The 20,718-nt window shown below is 52.6% G+C and overlaps 1 protein-coding gene across 1 annotated transcript; it reads right to left on the reverse strand.

Moving 5' to 3' along the window:
• Nucleotides 1-428: 428 nt before the first annotated feature.
• Nucleotides 429-20,555, reverse strand: SDR42E2 (short chain dehydrogenase/reductase family 42E, member 2; the record flags this gene model as incomplete). Its single annotated transcript, XM_082644526.1, has 12 exons — nucleotides 429-2,392; nucleotides 5,429-5,502; nucleotides 7,092-7,155; nucleotides 9,015-9,080; nucleotides 9,593-9,730; nucleotides 11,367-11,449; nucleotides 15,378-15,453; nucleotides 16,153-16,271; nucleotides 16,958-17,015; nucleotides 18,257-18,352; nucleotides 18,831-19,570; nucleotides 20,441-20,555. The coding sequence occupies 12 exons, from the start codon at nucleotides 20,553-20,555 to the stop codon at nucleotides 2,153-2,155; spliced, it is 1,869 nt and encodes a 622-aa protein (XP_082500652.1). The 3' UTR covers nucleotides 429-2,152.
• Nucleotides 20,556-20,718: the final 163 nt, after the last annotated feature.

Genomic DNA, 20,718 nt, shown 5'->3' on the forward strand with positions numbered 1-20,718 from the left:
CCTAAGAACAGATTTCTCAGGATTGGTAGAGAAAGTCAGAGGAGAAGGTGAGTTTACATGCAAGCATGTTACTGAGAAGAAAGAAAGCCCCAAATGGCCTGAGGTTTGTGGATCTGAGACTGAGAAAGATCCCAGAGCTCAACCCAAGCCCTGATGTGGCTAAGGTGCAGAAAAGCAGAAATAACCATGTGTCATATTTAGGCCAGTGGGCCTGGGCAGGTCCTCCAAATTACCCCGCCTGTAGAGAAGTGACCCCCACCCTCCTCTACTCTTTGAAGTTAGGCAACCCCAGTTTCCTTACTTATAAAATAAAAACAATAAGCCCTATATAAGGGTGGGCCTGAGAATTAAGAGCATACAGATGAAAGCTCTTTCAAACTGTCAAGCATTAAACATAAAGGATAAAGCATAAACAAAGCATAAAGGATTATTGTTGAGCTTTTAAAAATTATATACACACATGCAAATTCAACATAGCAAACAGAGGCACACATTTTTGAACTGCTTCATGAACTTTCTTAATTGTTCAGCAGAGGACATACTGCTGATGCGCACGCCGGGCGATGGCCATGTTGGCCCTAACACATTTGCTCCCCCCGTCACAGATTTCTTTAGGCTTGTGATGGTTTTCTTCTCTGCTAGGATCCATAGTTTTATCAGCCAATTCCACGTGTGCATATTATGATATATACACAGACGTATTTACACACTAATATTTTGGTATTCACAATTGATACCAAGATGATAGGGAGGCACTGTTTCTGTGGAGAGCAGCGATGGATTAAGAAATTTTGTGGTTTAAACATTAAAAGATTATGGTGATCACTACTGGCCCCCTCATTAACAAATTGAAGCAATAGTAAAAACAAAAAATATGACCAACTAATTTCTAATAATTCCCATCATTACTATATTGGTACTTTTTAGAGAGATCCAATTAAAGGGTTTTTTTTTGAGATTTAACTGACATGTAACATTACATTAGTTTCAGCTGTACAACATAATTATTTGCCATATGTATATATTGTGAAATGATCACAATGTCTAAATTCCATCACCACACAGAGTTCCAATTATTTTTCTTGTGATGAAAACTTAAGATCTACTCTCAGCAACTTTCATTTATACAATACTGTATTATTAACTATAGTTACCAGGCTGTACATTTCACCCCCATAATTTATTTACTTTACAACTAACTGGAAGTTTGTATCTTTTGACCACCCTAAAAATTTTTTTTTGTTTTTTCCTTTTTCGATGTCCCTTCTGGTATTGAAGTCTGTGCTTACTGAGTCATCCCCAGACTCATGCACCGGAAACCCAAAAAGGCCAAGTTGGGCTGGGCAGAAGCCTGGGTCTCAGGTGTCCTTCCAACCCTGGCTATCAACACACAGGGAGACCTGCATGAGTGAGCGAACCCAAAACATAAGCGTAGCAACTGATCAAACTCAGTGCTCCTAGAAGGGGTCTAATCCAAGATCCCGAGACGATCTCAGGACAAGCACAGAGAAGCTCGGGCAGCGAGGAAGGTCCGTGTCCCTAGAGAGGTAGCAGCAGCCAGCGAAAACTTGCAAACGTCAGCCCAGCTGCACGAGCGGCTGCAGCTAGGCCCCTAGGAGTGGAGCCAGACGGGCGGGGATGGGGCTAAGGCTGAATCACAAACAGGAGAGGAGAGGGACCGACCAAGAGAGATGAGCAAGTCTAGTTACCAAAGGAGAAACCAAGGCGAGGGCTCAGGAGTTCCGCTCGAGCCAGAAACGGGGCGGGCCAGAGCAGGGGAGAACGCGGGGGCGGGCCAGGCCTGGGCAGGGGCGGGGAGAAGGCCTGGAAGATGGAGCAGGCTGTGAAGATAACACCTTCTCGTAGGCATCCCGGCCAGGTCAGAGGGAGACCAAGGCCGGAGGGAAGGGCAGGGGCGTGGCCAGGGCTCAAGAGGCGGGGCAGGGGCACGTCGAAACCCAGAGGGCGGGACAGGGGCGGGGTTAGAACGCCGGAATATTCAAGCGGAAGACCTGCTAGGCAGATCCAAGCCCAGGGGGTGGGGCAGGGACAAGCCCAGGACTCAAGGGAGCGCCCAAGTCCGGAGGGCGGAGCAGGGTCTGGTCCAAGTCCTGAAGGCGAAGCAGGGGCAGGGACAGGCCGGCGACGATGGTCAGACGACGAACGGCCGCGGGCCTAGGAAGTGCAGGGCCAGCACGAGCAGGCCAAGGAGTAGCAACAGCCCGAGCAGCATCCGCAGGAGCGTCCGCGCTGTGGAGCCGCGGGTTCCCCGGCCCGTCGACTGCACGTATCGCTCCACGGCGTCCGCGAAGCTGAACTTGTCGGGCACGTAGCCAAGCTGAGCGCGGGCCTTAGCGATCTGAAAGGTGTGCGTCACGGCCACGCTGCGCACCTGCGGGGAGAGGCGGGGCAGCCGAGGGACGGGACTAGTGGGCGTGGGGAGCAACCTCTACCATGTTTCACTCGGATAAGAGAGGGTAGGGATTTCCCTTCCGTCGCACAGAGATTTAAAAGGACCTCTATGCTGGATCTTGCGTCTGTGACGCCCTCATCGGGGAGGACTTCCTGTCTCTCTTCCACCTCCATTTTCCTCGAGGGGGCCGCCTCCAGGATACATTTTCTGCATCTCCCCACCCTACTGAACTCCTCAGTCCCTCAAAAGTAAAGGCCCCACCTCTGCACTCCCCTTCCCCGGCCCTAGCACGATGCCGGGGCTCAGGAGGCCCTTGATACATTCTGCCTGTGGCCTGAGTGCAGCTATCCGGAGAACTGTCTCCAGGAAACATCCTTGACTTTTCAGCCCACAGCCCCAGATGGAGTCTAGGCAGGCAGGCTCCAGGGTGCAAGCTTCACGCCCTGGCTGATTAACTGAGCTTCCCTAAGAGAGGAATTCAATTATGCATAAGTGATTACTCTCTCCAGGGTTTGAAGCTGCGTTTCCTGATGCCAGATGGCCTGGGTCCCACAGGCTTCAAAGGTAGTGCTGACAACAACAATTACTGAATAAGCACTCTGTGCCTGTCATGGGCTAAATTCTTTCCAGGCCATATCTCATTTAATCTTCTGAAGTGGTGATACCACCATCTCCTCTTTTGAAAATTGAAGATCAGAGAGGTTAAGTGACTTGCCCAGGGTCACACAGAGGAGCCAAACTCTAGCCCATGCCCTTCCCTGCTATGCTAGGATTGAGAAGATACCCTCCCACCTGACTCATTTCTTCGCCTTTTGTTCCTCAGCTGGACGCTGGGAAGGAGTCCACTAGCTGCTTGATTCTGCCGTGGCCCTGAAACAGCCCTTGGGGTCAAGCCCCTAGTCTTGGATGCTTGTGTGAGGAGAGAGGGAGAGAGGCCAGTTCTTGTCCTTTTTTGCCTCAGCTAGTAAGTTCAGGGCTTTGGCGGGTACAGCTGTGAACTAGATAGGCAGGGTCCTGGGACACAGCATTCTCAAGATGTGAGGCTTAGATGTCACCTCCTTTGGGAAGCCTCCCTAACTTCCTCAGAATTGGCTTAGGTGCCCCCTCTGTGTACTCTGAAGTTCCTCATTATTTCCCCCAGTATAGCCCTTGCTGGGCTGTCTTCCCCTTTGGACTGTGAGCTCACCATTAAATGAGATCCTAATCTTTTTGCCCTTCCTAACTTAGCAAAGCATCAGGGACAATCAAATGAGAGAGTGGACTGGAAGGATTTTGCAAGTAACACCAAACACCACTTGTTGCTTTACTGTTTACAATCTGCATTAAAACATCCTCTCTTTTAAACTGTATGTGTGAATAGAAAGCAAGGACTGTCTTGCCTCCACTCCTCAGCACAGTGCCTGGCATACATTAGGTGCTCAATACATGTCAAATGAATGAAAAAAGGCTATGAAGTCAAACTAGAGGGCTAGTTGGTGTGTCATAGACTGACCAGAAGAGGGCGCCCGAGCTACAGTGCCCAGACACTTCCCAGCTATCTAGGGATCCTTTGCCCCCCCCCGCCCCCCCCACCCCCGAGTTGAACAAGGAAACCCACCAGTGAGTGGAGAGGGGAGCCAGCTCCCTACCCGACACAACTCAGCAGCACTTTGGCAGCTATTTTATGTGACTATGATTCCTGACATTTCACAAGCTAGTGGTTAAGCTTGAAATCATTTAGGTCTCCTCTGGGTTCAAATCTCGATGCTGCTACATAAGGAAATGGTCATGAGCAGGTTATTTCACCCCCTCCCCCTCCCCCCACCGAGTGTTTCATTTCCTTCTCTGTACATGGAGGTGATAATAACAGAATCCATAGTGTATAGTAGTTGTGAAGATTAAATGAGATAAACACAGTGCCTGGCATTTCACACGCTATAGATGGTTCCTATTTTCATTATTCTCTTTCCTCTGCTAGTCCAGACAGTTCAAAAGAGAGACCATAGGGAACTGCTTCTTTCTGTGGCCCATTCTCGATTCTCTGAGGTGGAGAGCACTGAGCTTGGAATGTGAAGCCAATTCCAGAATGGTGGGAGCTTAGACAAATCACTTATTTCTCTAGTGCTCAGTTTCTCACCATTAAATGAGATTATAATCTTTTTGCCCCTCCTAACTTAATAGAGCATCAGGGACAATCAAATGAGAGAGTGGACTAGAAGAATTTTGCAAATAACACCAAACATCACTTGTTGCTTTACTGTTTACAACCTGCATTAAAACACCCTCTCTTTTAAACTGTATATGCAAATAGAAGGCTGCATCATCATTATTTGAGAACAGTGTTCTTAACACAGTAGGTACTTAATATATACTTATTATTCAGTGAGCAGGAACTGTGAGCCTCGAATCAACAGCCTGTGTGTGTGTGTGTGTGTGTGTGTGTGTGTGTGCATTGATGGTTATTGGGAGTAGTGACATTCCAAAAAGTGAATTTCATAGAACCTGCCTTTGGGAGCCTCCAATCTGGCTGGGAAGACAAACTGCTTATGAATGAAATGACAGTGATAAAGGATGGGCTTGGGCTTCCCTGGTGGCGCAGTGGTTGAGAGTCCGCCTGCCGAAGCGGGGGACACGGGTTCGTGCCCCGGTCCGGGAAGATCCCACGTGCCGCGGAGCGGCTGGGCCCGTGAGCTATGGCCGCTGAGCCTGCGCGTCCGGAGCCTGTGCTCCGCAACGGGAGAGGCCACAACAGTGAGAGGCCCGCATACCGCAAAAAAAGAGATGGGCTTGGAGCTGTTGCCCTTCAGACCAAGAGAGCACAGCCTCAGCAAAAGCTCAGCAGTTGGGATGTTGTTATACAGGAGCTGGCCCTAGATTTGAGCCCACATGGGAGAGGTTCTGGGAGAGGTTCTGAGACCTCAGACAAGCATCCAGTTACGGTGTCAAAAGGTGAGGGTTTGTGGCAGTGGAGAAGGGGCAGGAAGGCAAGTGAGGGGCACCAGGGCACAGGGGCTCCCCTCACAGCAGCCCACTTACCTCACTCCGGGTGAGCAGCGGCGGGAGGCTGCAGATGGGCTTCAGGGCCAGGTGCAAATACTCCATCACCGTGGCTGTGTGGGGAGAGAGGGACCAGTGACCAGGGGGCCTGCTCTAGGCAAACTCCAGGGAGGTTCTCAGGGACAAGTCAGTTGGGGGCATTATTTGCTTTGCTAGGGGGAATCTTCACTTTGCCAACTTTTCCTGTTCTTGGATTCCTTTAAATCAGCAGTCTCTGCACACCCTGGGGTGCCTTGTTTGGCTGTGAGATATGTCACAAGTAAGTTATTATTAATATTAAAAGACTGACATTTTAAAATAAATCTGAGCAGATTCAAAGTGATCTCTACAATCATGTCTCTCTCACTCACTTCTATCCCGATATGCTGTCTTGAGTCAGAGAGAAAGAAGTTGGAACGGTGGTTCAGCTCAACCTGGGCTGCACTTCGGACCACTTTTTAAAGTGTTCCTTCTTCCCCCACCCCCTTGCTTCCTGCGGATGCTGAGGTAATTGGTCTGGGGCTGTGGCTGAGGCATTTCTACATTTTAAAAGCTCCCAGGTGATTCTACTGTGCAGCCAAAGTTAAGAAGCACTGAGTTTACAGTCAGCTCACTGGGAATTGGGAATTTATAAACAGTCCTCCAAAACTGCCAGAACCTGCGGTTGAACTTTTCTCAGCTGGGGGTCAAGGAGTGTCAATCTTGGTAGTGATGCTGTGCAGGGGAAGTCATCCTGTGTGGGCGCCCTGGGGGACAAAAATGTGCAAACCCCTGCTTTAAATGGCAGGCATCCCAATGCCTTATTTACTTATTTATTTTTTGGCTGCGCTGTGCAGCACGTGGGATCTTAGTGCCCAGACCGGGGATCGATCCCACATCCTCTGCATTGGAAATGCGGAGTCTTAACCACCGGACCACCAGGGAAGTCCCCCAATGCATTTAAAGTGCAAGAGATCCCGCGGAGGTTTTCCAGGAACACAGTTATCTGTGACTTGGGAGCCACCTGCCCCCTCGGGCTGATCACTGCAAGCCTGAAGCCCGTGCTCATTCCAGCTGGAAGGAGGCCAGCATAGGGAAGCTGGGGTGTGAGAGTAGAGACTGACCTTCAGGGTGAGGAGGAGAATCTAGGGTCAAACAGAACCCTCACATGTCCAAAAGCAGCCTTAACTCCAGGGCGACCTTGGGGGATGGGGCAGCCCCAGGGCTCCCCCTCCTCGCCTGGCATAGCGCATTCCAGCACAGGCAGCAGGACTGGGCGTGGGCTGCGGAGTCAGTCAAGCCCAGTGTGAATTCTGCCTCTCTCACTTTCTCACTGGGGCACCATGGGCAGGTTGCTAACCTCTCAGAGCCTCAGTTGCCTCATCTTTACAATGGGCCTAACCCCACCCACCTTGCAAGTGGGATAGGGTTTAAACAGGGCCAGGATTAGGGTAAGGGGAGTGAGGTGCCTCAAGTGCAAAATTTAAGGAGGCACTTGCTCTCAGGGCTGGGCAAGTGCAGATGGGGCTTGGAGCATTTGACTCCTGCGAGTGAGGGTTTCCTTAAATTCTGTGCTCTCAGTGCCCCACTCGCCTCAGCCAGGTCCTGGTTCTGGGTTTAAAATGAGGTAATGCATGTACATCTGGCACATGCAGGGTTTTCACATACACACGCCTTTCCTCACCTGACAGGTAAACCCAGGAAGTAGGAACCTGGATCCAGGGCTTGCTGTACCCCAGCTTCTCAAACTGCAAGGAAACAAGGCTTGAGGTGAGAACAGATCCTTGGGGGGCTGGTATAGGCCACATGTTGCCTTTACCCCAGGGCCAGCAGAGCACCTCCTGGCCCCTCCTCAGCTGCCCACCAAAGGGGGCAGACCCCACAGCCAGCCCCAAGTTTACACCAGTCTTTTTTTTTTTTTTTTTTTTTTTTTTTTTTTTTCCTTTTTGCGGGCCTCTCACTGTTGTGGCCTCTCCCGTTGCGGAGCACAGGCTCCGGATGCGCAGGCCCAGTGGCCATGGCTCACGGGCCCAGCCGCTCCGCGGCATATGGGATCCTCCCAGACCGGGGCACGAACCCGCATCCCCTGCATCGGCAGGCGGACTCTCAACCACTGCGCCACCAGGGAGGCCCTACACCAGTCTTTAAATGAAGCCCACACTGTGACCTGGAAAACTAAGTAGGAACTGACTGCATGGGGTGCAGTCCCATCATTTAGTTATTTTTTACATCTGTGTACACCCAAAGACACTCTAAGGCACTTATATAGAATCTGATTATTTTCTAGAATCTGCTTTTCTGCTGTTAAATTAAAAAAATAAAAAGCATACGTGTGGAGGGTAGTGGGAGAAGCATGAAGAGATGGGCTGGCATAGGATGAACTGAGGTCTTCACTTGTATGAAAACTCTCCAGGTCAAAAAGACAGATAATAACAAGTGTTGACAGGATGTGGAGAAACTGGAACCCTCTTACACTGCTGGTGGGAATGTAAAATAGTGCAGCCATTTTGGAAAACAGTCTGGCAGTAACTCAAAAGGTTAAACATAGAGTTACTGTATGATCCAGCAATTCCACTCCTAGGTATATACCCAACAGAAATGAGAAAATATGTCCACACAACTATTTACACACAAATGTTCATACAGCATTACCGATAACAGCCCCAAAATGGAAACTCCAAATTTCTATCAATTGATGAATGGATTAACAAAATGTGGCACAGCGACTGAATGAAATATCTTTTTGGAAATAAAAAAGAATGAAGTACTTGTATGACACATCCACAACATAGATGAACCTTGAAAACACGCTAAATGAAAGAAACTTAACACAAAGCCCACATACTGTATGATTCCATTCATAGGAAATGTCCAGAACAGGCAAATCTACAGAAGCAGGAAGCAGCTTAGTGGTTGCCTATGGCTAGGAGTTGGGTGGGGTGAGAGGTAAATAGAAGTGACAGCTAAAAGGTATGGTTTGGGGAGGTTCTTTTCTGGGAAGGTGACAAAATGTTATAAAATGTGTTTTGCTGATGGTCGCACAACTCATACTAAAACCCATCGACTTGTATGCTTTCAATAGGTGAACTGTATGGTCTATAAATTATATCTCAATAAAGCTGTTAAAAGTTGACATGCAAAGGGCCCGAATGCCCCCACGATGTATCCTCCAGCGCGGGGTTTCTGGTCTACCCCTTCCAGGAGTCTGTAGGCTGCTGCGAGAGGAGGCCAGGACTCTCAGAAAGGCTGCAGCGTAGGGGCCCGAGGGCCAACACCTCCCTTTGTGCTTTGCCTACCTTCTACTTACCTCTTTCAGGGCCTCACCATATAGTACGGGGGCCACAGGCAAAATCCCACAGGGCAGGACATCGACATAAATCAGGAAGCGGGCTGGGACGGACTATGGCAAACTGGGGGAGCTCACAGCCCCCCAAAGGGGCAGCCACCACCCAGCTCCAGCCAGTTCCAATGTTGCCCAGTGGACAGTGTTGCCAGAGCTGGTCTTTAATGTGAAATCCTCTGATTTTTTCGGAAAAGGTGACAGGGAAAGAAGACATGGGGATCCCTGAATTCTCACTTGGGATGGGGGCGGTGTCCAGGCACCTACCAGTGGGGCCATCCACTCGAAGAGGTTGACGCTCTCCCCATCATTGATGTAGTACGCCTGCCCACTCTGAGGGGGACATGCGGGGAGGGGGATGGTCAGGCACATGCCCGCCGCCTGACCCCACCCTCTCTTATGGCTCCCAGCAGCTGCCCCAACTCCCCACTTCTCCTGAGCAGCCCTGGAGATGGACCTGAACAAGTCCCTTTGAGTTCCGGGGCTGCGAACTGACTAGCTGTATGACCTCAGTGGAGTCACTTAACCTCTCTGTACCTCAGTTTCTTCATCTGAGAAATGGGAGCATAATAATGGCATCTCTCCCTTGGACTGTTGTAAAGGTGCAGGTGACAATATATGTAAAACGCTTAGCATTCGGTGACTGTAATTCCGGGCTCAACAACACCTACCTCACAGGGTCATTTCAAGGAGCTAACGATGCTCTAAAAGGCCACTTTCCCCCCACCCCATCAGGCAGCTTGAATCGGGGAGCTATGTCGTGTGTGAGCCAGGAATCCCCGAGGGATGGGGGACCCGCCTGCAGCCCGAGGGGTAAGGTCGGGGGAGCACTGCAGGAGACTCACGGCCACGTAGCCCTTGGCGGCGGTGAGGGCCTCGGCTGCTAGCACGTGTGCCTGCACCAGATTGCACACGTGGACCCAGTTCATCCTCGTCCTGTGGTCCCCAAATCGGAACATGAACAGTCTCTTCTTGATGTGGCTCTGGTGGTGGGGGGAGAGGGCGAGAAACACAGACCAAGCCTGGAGTGGCTTCAAATTCCATCTACATGCAGAAGGCTCCCAGGCCAGTCTCCTCTGTCCCGGCCCCACATGCCTTCCAGAAGTCTCCACCTGGCTGCCCGATAGACAAGGCAGACTTGTCCTGTCCTGTGAGCGCCTGATCCCCATTTGGCCGCCCCTCCCCACCCCCCTCAGCCCACAGCACCCAGGGCTCAGGCCTAAAGCCTGCAGCCAGCTTTGGCTGTCCCCTCCCTCACTCTCCACACCCAACCCGTCTGCAAACCCAGTCGTCTCAGCCATTACAATCTGTCCAGAATTCGGCCACTCCTCACCGTACTGACTTTCGCCCTCATCTCTCACCTGGACACTGAAAGAGCCTCCTAACTGGTCCCCTGCTTCCACCCCCAGCCGCTGTGGCCTGTTCTCCGTGCAGCTGGGGGATCCTTTTGAATCCTAAGTCAGATCGTGTCTCTTCTGCTCAGAAGCTTCCCGGCGCCAGGTGGCAGAGGAGGCCCTTCTGCCCTGGCCCCAGCTGCTCTCTGACGTGTCTCCCACCGACCCTTTTGCTCACTCTGCACGAGCTACTCGGCCTCCTCCCTGGAACGTGCCAGCAGGTCCCCACCTCAGGGCTTCGGACTAGCCGTTCCCTCTGTCTGGAAGGCTCTTCCTCCAGATAGCTGTGTGATGCACCTGGTCACCTCCTTCAAGTTGCTCAATATCCCTGCTTGAAGAGGCTCCCCGACTGCCGGCACCCCCAGCTACCCCCAACCCCACTCCACTTTTTCTCTTTCTCCATAGTCCCTGGCACCTTCAAACGTTCCTTGTATTGTATCATGTTTATTCTCTCTCTCTCCTCCTGTGAGAATATAAATCCCACAGGGGTGGGAATCATCTGTTTTGTTCACTGACCTGTCCCCAAACCTGGAACAGTTTTTCATTTCCAGCTTTGTGCCCAAGCTGTCTCCTCTATTTGGACCACTTTCCCTCTACCACCCCATTTCCTTGGTTAGCTCCTTCTGTATCCAAACAGCACAGCCATCACTTCCTCCAGGAAGCCCTCCTGGACCTCCCCTGCCAGGCCCTCTCTGCTGTGCTCCCATCTTCTCCCTCTCACCTCTACACAGCCCTTACCACCCTGAATCTGTGACTATGGAGTCTGTCTCCCTGACTAGGCTGTGAGAAATTTGAGGACAGGATCTAGAGCCCCTTGTAGCTATATCCCTGACAACCAGCCTTCTCTGGAGACAGGTTTTCTGAGTGAAAAGCCTGGTGCTGGCAGCATGAGATGAGCCATCTGGCCCTCAGGGAGCTCACGGCTGAGCAGGGCAATAGTTTCCTCTGCCTCTTTGGGGTTATAGCTCCATGTCTCCTCTACTGGTACCCAGGCCTGGCTGGCGCACCCCGAGAGCTCTGTTCCTGGTGGGCCTAGTGGGGGCAGGACTTCTCCCAGAATTGAGGGTCCCTTGGTGGGCCTAGTGGGGGCAGGACTTCTCCCAGAACTGAGGGTCCCCTGCTCAGGACACTGCCCTAAGACTGACGCGGTGACTGTGGGTCCCCATTCACACACATATCAGCCAGGCTCCTCCTGTGCCTCCGGCCTGGGGCTGGGACAACATACCGCCACGCGGGGCAGGTGCCTCTGCTCTTCGGGGCCGTAGATCCCTGGGGGCCGGAGCACACATGTCCGCAGAGCGCCTCCTCCTACAACACAGGGGAGGGCAGTCAGGGGCCTGGGGAGGGGCGGATGAGCAGGGAGAGGGACAGAAAGGCTGTCCGCATCTCCTGGTTCTTACCCGGAAAGGTTAGTGGGGAAGGCAGGGCCTTGGGGTTTCCTCATTCAATTAATTATTCTCTCAGTCGATCAGTCAGTCATTCAACAAACACTGTTCAGAATCATCCCCCACCTCTACCCCCCTCAGCACTGGGCCCTGGGATGGATGCTGTGAAGAATCCAAGGATGACCAAGAAATGGTCCCTGCCCTCACAGTGCTCTCAGGTCAGTAACAGAGGCAAGACCTAGATGCAGGTATCTGCATGGCCCGTGAGAGTTTAACCAGCATCTTGACAGACATGAACTCCTTCGACTCCCAGAGTCCTACTGTGTCCATTTTACAGATGCGCACAGACCCACACGTCCTCAGGCTAATAGCTATAGTTCTTTCCTTTTTCTGGTCATCAGTTAGATAAGGATCATGATGGCTCTCAGAGAGGTCCTACTACGTGGCTGGTGCTCTGGTAAGCCTGGAATTTTTCCCTCAAAGCAACCCTATGAGATGGGAGCTGTTATTATTCCTGTTTTCTGGATAAAAGAACCACGGCTCAGAGAAGGGATGTGATTTGCCTAAGGGCACACAGCTCAGCCTCGCGGAGCTGAGATGGGGACCAAAGTCCAGGCACTTTCCACTAATACCTCTGGTGATACAGTACTAACAAATAGGCCCTCAGCTCTCTCAGCCTGGGTCTCCTCACCTGGAAAATGGGTGCTTTGTAAATGGTGGTAGCAGTTATACTTTCCAGACAACCAATGGAGAAATGAAAAGACTAGAGCCATCAGCATGAGAGCTGGGGGGTCTGTTCCCCTAACTCTCACTGCTCTGTGCCAGCAGAGTCCCCAGACCAAGATAAAGCTTGGTCCAGGGCTTCCCAAATTCTCTGCTGAGGGGGCCCCACTGGTGGAAGTGGGAGCATGTCTCCCCAGGGGAAGTCTGGGGGTACAGCCTGAAGGGCTGCTCCAAACATATTCCTTTTGAGTCTTAAGAGGGCCTACAAAATTTTCAATTTATTCTCATAATTCATTTGTGTTTAAGATTAAAATTTTTAAAAATTACTATTTGTAAATTATTGGATCCCCAACCCCAACTCCTTAACTGAGATGGAGTCTCCTGGAAGATGTTCCACTCCTCCAAGGCTCAGGTTTCCCAAGCGGCTGTGCCTCCAGTTTGGGGAGCCTAGGGTATGCCATCCTCTGGGACCGGAAGCCCACCTTCCTTTGGGGGCCCCTTCTCCTTTGTACCAGGTCTAGCGGGGGACTGTCAGTCTAGATGCACCTCTCTTCCCTGAGATGGCAGCCACGGGACCCAGGCTGGGCCAATGCCATGTTCTCACCCAGGAATGTGACTCTGTGCATCACTGACATGGGATCGAAAATCATAGGAGTGGGGTCACCCTGAGACACTGATCACCAGCTCCTGACTCCCAGGTCCCTGGAACTGCCCTGACCCTGTCCTTTCTAAGCCCTGGTGGTCATTTTTCTGGAATATATTTTCCAGAAGCTATCCCAGTATAAATTCCATTTTCTCCATAAATTAGCCAGGGTCAGTGTCTCTGGGTCATAGCCAAACACCCTGACTGCTCCCCTTCCAAAACCCTCACTTTACAATGAGGCCCAATGTATTGGGTTGAACAGTGGCCCCCCAAAAGATATGTCGGTGTCCTGGAACCCGTGGGTGCTACTTTATTTGGAAAAGGGGTCTTTGAGGATGTAATTAAGGACCTAAAAATGAGATGATCCTGGATTATCCGGGCGAGCCCTAAATCCAATGTCAGGTATCCTTATAAGAGACTCACAGAGAAGAGACAGATGGAGAAGAGCAGAGGCCATGTGAAGACAGAGGAGGAGACTGGAGCGACGCAGCCACACACCAAGAAGGACCCCAAGCTTCTGGGGCCATCAGAAGCCGGAAGAGTCAAGGAAAGATTCTCCCCTCGCACTTTTGGAGGGAACGCAGCCCAAATGACCCTTTGATTTCAGACATCTGACTGTGAACTGTGGGAACTGCAAGAGCAGAAATTTCTGTTGTTTTAAGCCACCAGGTTTGTGGTAATTTGTGCCAGCGGCCCCAGGACACTAATGCACCCAGAGACAGGAGGACACAACACATTCACATGGAGCTGGGTCGGGTCTGCATGCCTCAGGACTCTACTACAGGGACCAGGGTGCTCCATGCCAGGTTAGAGGCAGAGTCTCAGGGACCAGCTTGGGTAGTAGGGACTGGAAATCACCCAGGGTGACCGTGGCTGGGCTCCTGCAAGGCAGGTATCAGGTGAGCTTTTCTGTAAACAGCCTGCAGCTAATTTTAAACTCTGGGTCACCTGGGCATGGTGGGGGGAGGTTGGTTGGGCTACAGCTGACACTGGCCAGTGGGGCACTGGGTGGCCACGTCACAGAGGGACTGCGCCCAGGGTATCCATGACTCTTCTGACCATGGAAAGCTGGGGATGCTTGTATAAATAATTATCAGCCAGAGGATTAGGTGTCTGGCTTGTAGGCTGCTGGTCCAGCCAGGGGAGGCCCTGGTAGAGAAGAGAATTCAACTGCAGAGGGTCAAACTCCTGGGAAACACAGACGGATGTTCCCACTGGGATAAGGGGTTGAGGCTTGACAGGCCCAGGGTGAGAGGGTGGGGTGGGGAGGCTTTTAGGGAAAAGAGTTCATGCTCAGAGACTTACTCAGCCATAGCTACAGTGGAGCACAATGGTTAAGCCCCAGGCTCTGGTTTTAGACTCCCCTAGGGGGAGAGGGGGTTTTCAAATCCCACCTCTGCCACCTAAGAGCTATGTGACCTTGAGCTAAGTCAGTTAACCTCTTAGCCTCAGTTTTCTCTCCTGTAAAATTGGGGATTATAATTTAAAACAACCTTCACTCTCCAAATCCACTTGGCTCCTGAGTTTAGACAGTGAGGGAAACCAGGTTTTCTGTTTCTTTTTAGTTTCTGAATTTCAGAAAGCAAATAAGGATAATTTAGATAGCAGGAATTTATCTGAATCTACTGATATTTGACTCCTGAGTTTGGGAAGCAAGGGGTAGCTAAGGTTCTTACCTCATATGGATGCTATGAAGAGCTATTGAGACTTTTGCAGGTAAAATCAGCATGTAAGATAGGGCTTGGCATGTAGTAAGCACTCAATAAACACAAAATGTCCATGTTGGTTTTTTTTTTTTTTAACAGTGCCCATCATTATTATATTCTCACTCAAGCTCTTTGAGGTAAATCCCAGTATCCATTTTTTCATAGGTGAGGAATCTGAGGCTGGGAGAGGGTAAGTGCATTGCCCAAGATCACGTAGCTGAGAGGCGGTGGAGCTTGGATTTGAACTCATTTCAGTCTGATGACAGTACGTGGGTGCTTAGCCACTGTGCCATGCTGCCACCTGTCCTTAATCTACTATTATTTCTCTACCACAATACAGTAAGAAGAGGCAAACCAGTAAGGCAGCCGAGGCCAATTTTTCTGGGAGTTACTGAAGGGCCCCTCACTTGCACAGCCCTTCCAAAGCGCTATACTTCATGCATATTCATAAGTTTGTACTCTTATAAAGAGGGTCCCCAAAACTGGCTCCCCTCCTATGTGGCAGAAAAGAGAGCTAGACGTGGACTAGCTCAAGTGTCTCCCCACCAGGACATGAGCAATGTGAGGGCAGAGATCGGGCCTGACGTTTTCCAGGCTGTATCCCTGGTGGAATGTGGGTGCTCAGAATTTGTTGGATGATGAACGTCCAAGGCCCTGGGGAAGTGTTCTTGGGAAGGAAGCTGGGAACATACCAGCTAAAAGCTAGAATCGCACATGTGCTTCAGGGAGGGAGCAGTGGGCATGCACGTTGGCTGTGAGCAGGGCCCCCCAGTACTCACCTGGGAGAGGCGTCCCGTTGGCCATGAGGATCAACTGGTCGGCAATGGCTTTGGTTCGGGAGTAGTGGTCCACGTGCTATCAGAGGACAGGGAGCACAGAGCCACCGAATGGGGGTCAGAGACACTGCTGGCCACACCTGCCCGGCCCACCCAGCCCTCCCGGCCCCAGGGCTGTACCTCTGCTTCAGACCACATGGGGGTTCACTTCTGGGACCCCCACTGGGAAATGGCCAGGCCCTGAGCCCCACTCCCCCTCCTCTCCCTCTGGGTGCGAGCCACAGGAACAGAGGAGAAAGTTCAGAGCAGTAAAAATGACCAGGGGCTCCTTGATTCAGGGAGGCTCCTGCAAGCCACAATGCCTGCTCTGGGATGTGAATGCTGGATGTGAGTTGATGGATTGTTCACATGGAGTCCTTTAGTGCTCACGGGGCATTTTCACGGACATCAACTCATTTCCTGGTCTCCACGTCCCCATAGGGTGGTGCTATCACACCCAGATGAAGGAGGAGAGCCTCCAAGTGAAGTGGTTTGCTCAGGGTTCCACAGTAGAAAGTGGCTTTGCTGGTTCAAGGCCAGGTCTATGTGATTTCAAAGCTCCTACTGGCACGACCAGCCAAAATAGGAGAAGGCTTTTGTGCCACGCCGTTTTGGGGACCCTTTCTTCCTGGGTCTTACCCTGAATTGTGAAATTGACCCTGGCTCCGCCCATCCCTACCCTTTGGACTGTGGGTTCCAAGTCCATTGGCCCCGCCCACCTCTCCTGGAAGCCAGGTACCTTCTCCAGTGGGAAATATGGCACAGAGTCCTCATCGCCCTGCTCTATGGGCTTCCCGCCGAATGCGACATTGACGGTGCTGGTGTAGACAAGCCTTGGAACCCGCCGGTGGACACAAACTACAGCGACAGGTCACACGGCAACACACACACACACACACACACACACACACAGTTGATGTGAGCAGGGAGCTGGCTGAGGAGGAACCCATGGGGACCTCCTTGGGTGAATCCTCCACCCAGCCTCCTGCACACATCCTGGCTCGGGACGGAAGAGCCTCCTTCCCTTAACTTGGGGAGGGGTCAAGTCCCCGCTCCCTGGGCCCTTGGGGGCCGGGCTGGATCATTCTTCCTTCTCAGTGTGGCTGCGGCCCCTTAGCTACCTTGCCAAGGACAGGTCAGAAGAAAGTCTCACTCAGTGGGGACATAGGGAAAACACACTCTAGAATCAGAGAGAAAAACGGGATGCAGGACAAGGCAGGACATGCCCAGAGAGCCCAGATGTGAGTTTTCTAATTTGGTGCTTCAGCAACTTTTCTTGCTCCCAACCCCTAATCCCTCTGTGCAAACTCCACTCCCCGTGTCCCCAGACACACTGAGGCCACGCTGAGCCTCATGCCGGGGCCTGGGCAGGCCTGCAGAACAGGAAGGATGTGCTGCCTACAGGCCCTCTACTGGGGAGGGCGGGGGTCGGGGGGAGGCTCCCACCTCTGTCCCCCTGCCCTGTCCCCCAGAGCCGGGCCCGCGCAGGGGTGGGGAGAGAAGCACAAACACACAGCAGGTCACACTCTGCTCTGAGCGCCTACCATCAATCACTAGTTTGGTGCCTCCAACATTTATAGACTCAATCTGCTCTTTTTGCAGCTAAAAGACAAGATGGAGGTGGGAGAGTCGGGGTACTGTCTCATGCCTTGTAGCTGAGGCCGTGAGGCTGGGCTTGGGTGGCAGGGATCCCGAGGGGCCCATGGGCAGTGCGGGGGCCCTGGGCTCTAGTGCCCCTTTCTGCCACCATAGGCCTGGGCCACAGGGGAGGTTCTACCCCCACTGTGGCCATCAGCTCCCTCATCTATGAAGTGAGGGAAGACCCCCTTGGGTGGTCAGCAGGATTTAATAAGCCCCATGAGAGGACATGGTACAGGGCTTGACACAGAAAAGAGCCTCAGATGTGTTGGACTGTTTCCTGGCTCTAGAAGTCTCAGCTTCCTTATCCGTAAGACGGACAAGTAATACTGTCCCTACCCAAGTGAGAGGGCTGGGCTTTGAAAAATAAAAACAACTGGGCTACAGTGAGAGCTGCTTGTGTGCCAGGGATGGGGCGAAGCCTTTACATCTCATTTAATCCCTACAACCACATGGGAGGTGGGTTCCCTACTGATTTTCAAACTATATTTATTCTTGTTGTGGTTGTTTTCAATAGGTAATACAATCACAAGGTTAAAAGTAACTCAGACAGTAAAACAAGAATGCAATGAAAAGGAAACTTCCCTCCCACTCCTGATTCCAAGTCTCCCTTTTCCCTCCCCAGACTGTTACCAGTCTCTGTATTTCTAGAGATAATCAACACATTAATATCAGCGCACACAATGTGTGAGTATATAGCTTTTTAAAAAAAAATAAAACAGTGTCAAACACCGTTTTCGTACCTTGGAAATTGTTCTGTTATCAGTACATATCGAGTTACCTCATTCTTTTGAACGGCTGCCTAGAATTTCATCGTTTAGCTATATCACAATGCATTTAAATAATCTCCAACGGATGGGCATTTCAGCTATTTCCTGTTTTGTTCTTAAAAACAATGCTACAAATACGTAAGTAAGTGTAGTTTCTGAGTCAAAGGGTATCGCATGCTTTGACAGATACTGTTATACTGCTCCCTGGGGAGGTCGTGACATAAGTAGTAGTAGTGTCCTCACTCTACAGGTGAAGAAGCAGAGGCGCAGAGAGGTTAACTTTCCTAGCCACACACCTAGAAAATGGCAGAACTGGCATTTGGTCCCATGGGTGTAGCCCAAATCCTCCCTGGAGTAGGTGAAGAGCACGATGAACACCGGGCATGAAGAGGGCGGGCAGAGCCGGGACCTAAGCTTTGCGTGTGAGGGACTCACCTGCTCAGCACCAGACATTCCACAGGAGGCCATGTGGAAGACACAGTCCACCCCTTCGAAGGCGCGGTGCAGGGCTTCCGCATCGCGGACATCAGCCTGAAACAGAGAAGGAATACACGGAGGTAGGAGGTCTGGGTCCAAGGCAATCAGAGGTAACAGCTGTGCCAGGTCCCGGGGCCGGGCCCCTCACCCCACCCGGGCCCAGCGCCTGCAGGGCCCAGACAGGCTGTGGGGCAGGATTTACTAGATGACCCCACTGGGCGTCTTCATCACCATCAGCCCCATTTATGGAGCTGAGTCACAGAGGCTGTGCTCAGTGTTTTACATGCACTGCCTTCTCACCTCCCCACGAGACCCTTGTGAAGCAGATATTGTTAGTGTCCCCTTTCTGTGGATGAAGACGCGAGGCTCAGAGGTGCGGGACCCTGTGGCCAAGGCTGCCCAGCTGGGAGCTGGAATTGGAGCTTAAACAGTCTGACTCCGAAGCCTGTGCTCTTCAACGCCAGGCACTGGTTACACATCAGGCACCATCCCCTGACCTCCACCACCAGCCAGCCCCCCGCCATCACTGCACCTGGATGAACTCGGTCCCCGGGCACAGCACCCACTGGGGTCTGCGGAGGTCAAGCAGGATGACAGAAGTGCCGCTCTTGGCCAGGCTGGAACCCAGGCTAAAGCCCAGGTAGCCTCCTCCTCCAGTCACCAGAACCTTCTGCTTAGAGGCCTGCACAGGTGTGGCCTGAGTCTTCTGCTGTAGTACTGGCACTGGGGCTGTTGCTGGCTCACTGGGTTTCTGCCCAGCCCCTGATTCCCGTCTGGGCCCAGGCCCTACCCCTGACCCAGATAAAGGTGCAGCTCCTGAACCAGGTACTGACCCAGCTCCTGGCCCAGGCCCCAGAGCTGGTCCAGGTGCTGAAGCAGCACCAGGCCCTGGTCCAGGCCCCGGTCCAGGCCCCGAAGCAGCACCAGGCCCTGGTCCAGGCCCCGAAGCAGCACCAGGCCCTGGTCCAGGCCCCGAAGCAGCACCAGGCCCTGGTCCAGGCCCCGAAGCAGCACCAGGCCCTGGTCCAGGCCCCGAAGCAGCACCAGGCCCTGGTCCAGGCCCCGAAGCAGCACCAGGCCCTGGTCCAGGCTCCAACACTGCGCCAGACCCTTGTCTGGGTCCCAGAACAGCACTAGGCTCCTTCCCAGGCCCTGACACTGCTCCAGTCCCTGGCCCAGCTCCTGAAGCAGCACCAGGCCTTGATCCAGGTTCTAGAACCACACCAGGCCCCAGCCCAGGCCCCGGAACAGTACCAGGACTCGGCCCAGGCCCTGGAACAGTACCAGGCCCAGGTCCAGGTCCTGACACAGCAGCAGGCCCCAGCCCAGGTCTGGACACAGCAGCAGGCCCTGGTCCAGGTTCTAGAACCACACCAGGCCCCGGCCCAGGTCTGGACACGGCACCAGGCCCCGGCCCAGGCCCTGACTCAGACCCCAGGCTTGAGACCCCACCCCAGGCCTGGCAGACAGGGCAGCTCTGCTCGCCCTGCCCTGCAGCTTTGCAGGCCTCTGGGGAGGAGCCTGCCAGGTTGGGCTTCATCTTCTACTGAGCCATGCGGACCCGGGATCTGTCTACCTGTAGGAAAAAACAGAAGAACGTATGTTCTAGAGTTGTCTAGAGAGATAATCTCATGTGGATTATCAGACCCCTGGGGGCTTAGGAGACCTCCTGGTGGGAATTAGAGACCTTCTGAGTTCCCAAACCTATCCCTTTCAGAATCTTGAGAACTTCCCAGGTGGCTGCTGCCTTCCTCAGAGAGAGTCAGAGACAAAACAGCCAGGCCTTGGGTTTCACAGCTCAGGAGACCAAGGCCCAAAGTCACACTGCATGGCTGAGATTTACACCAAGAATTCCGGACTTCTCTACCAGTTCCTTAAAATCCCGATTCCCATGTAGTACCAGAGGGAGACAGATCAAATCGTGCCAAGGGGAACCCCACCTGACTGCGGCGGGGGGTGACTGCTTTCTGATGGGGAAATGGGGAGGGCTTCCTGGAGAAGGAGAGAAGGGAGGAATCCACATGGGATCCAAAGGGCCTTGGAAACTTGCACAAGTGCTGCACTGCCTCTGCCCTGGCAACTGCTGCCTCTGGTTCTCCCAGGGCCCCCAGCAGTGCAGATGGCTGGCACCACAAGGCCTACCAAGCCCGCTGTGGGCTTCAGGATCAGGTTTGTGGGTCTCGGGGGCCAGCACTGAGGATCTCGTCCTCCTCACTCTAGACTTAAAGCGAGCCAGGCTCTCAGTCACTGTTACCATCGTCTCACCCCCAGCCCCCCACTTCCTGCTCCACCTGAGGATAAGGCTGGCCCAGAGGCCGGATCACCATTATCATCATTAATAACAGCAGCAACTGTGTACTGTCAGCCTGCCGTGAGCCAGGCCCCGTGGATACAGAGAGAGGTAAACTCTGCCCTGCGTG

The sequence above is a fragment of the Mesoplodon mirus genome, assembly GCF_964341445.2.
Source record: "Mesoplodon mirus genome assembly, chromosome: 15".
NCBI lineage: Eukaryota > Metazoa > Chordata > Mammalia > Artiodactyla > Ziphiidae > Mesoplodon > Mesoplodon mirus.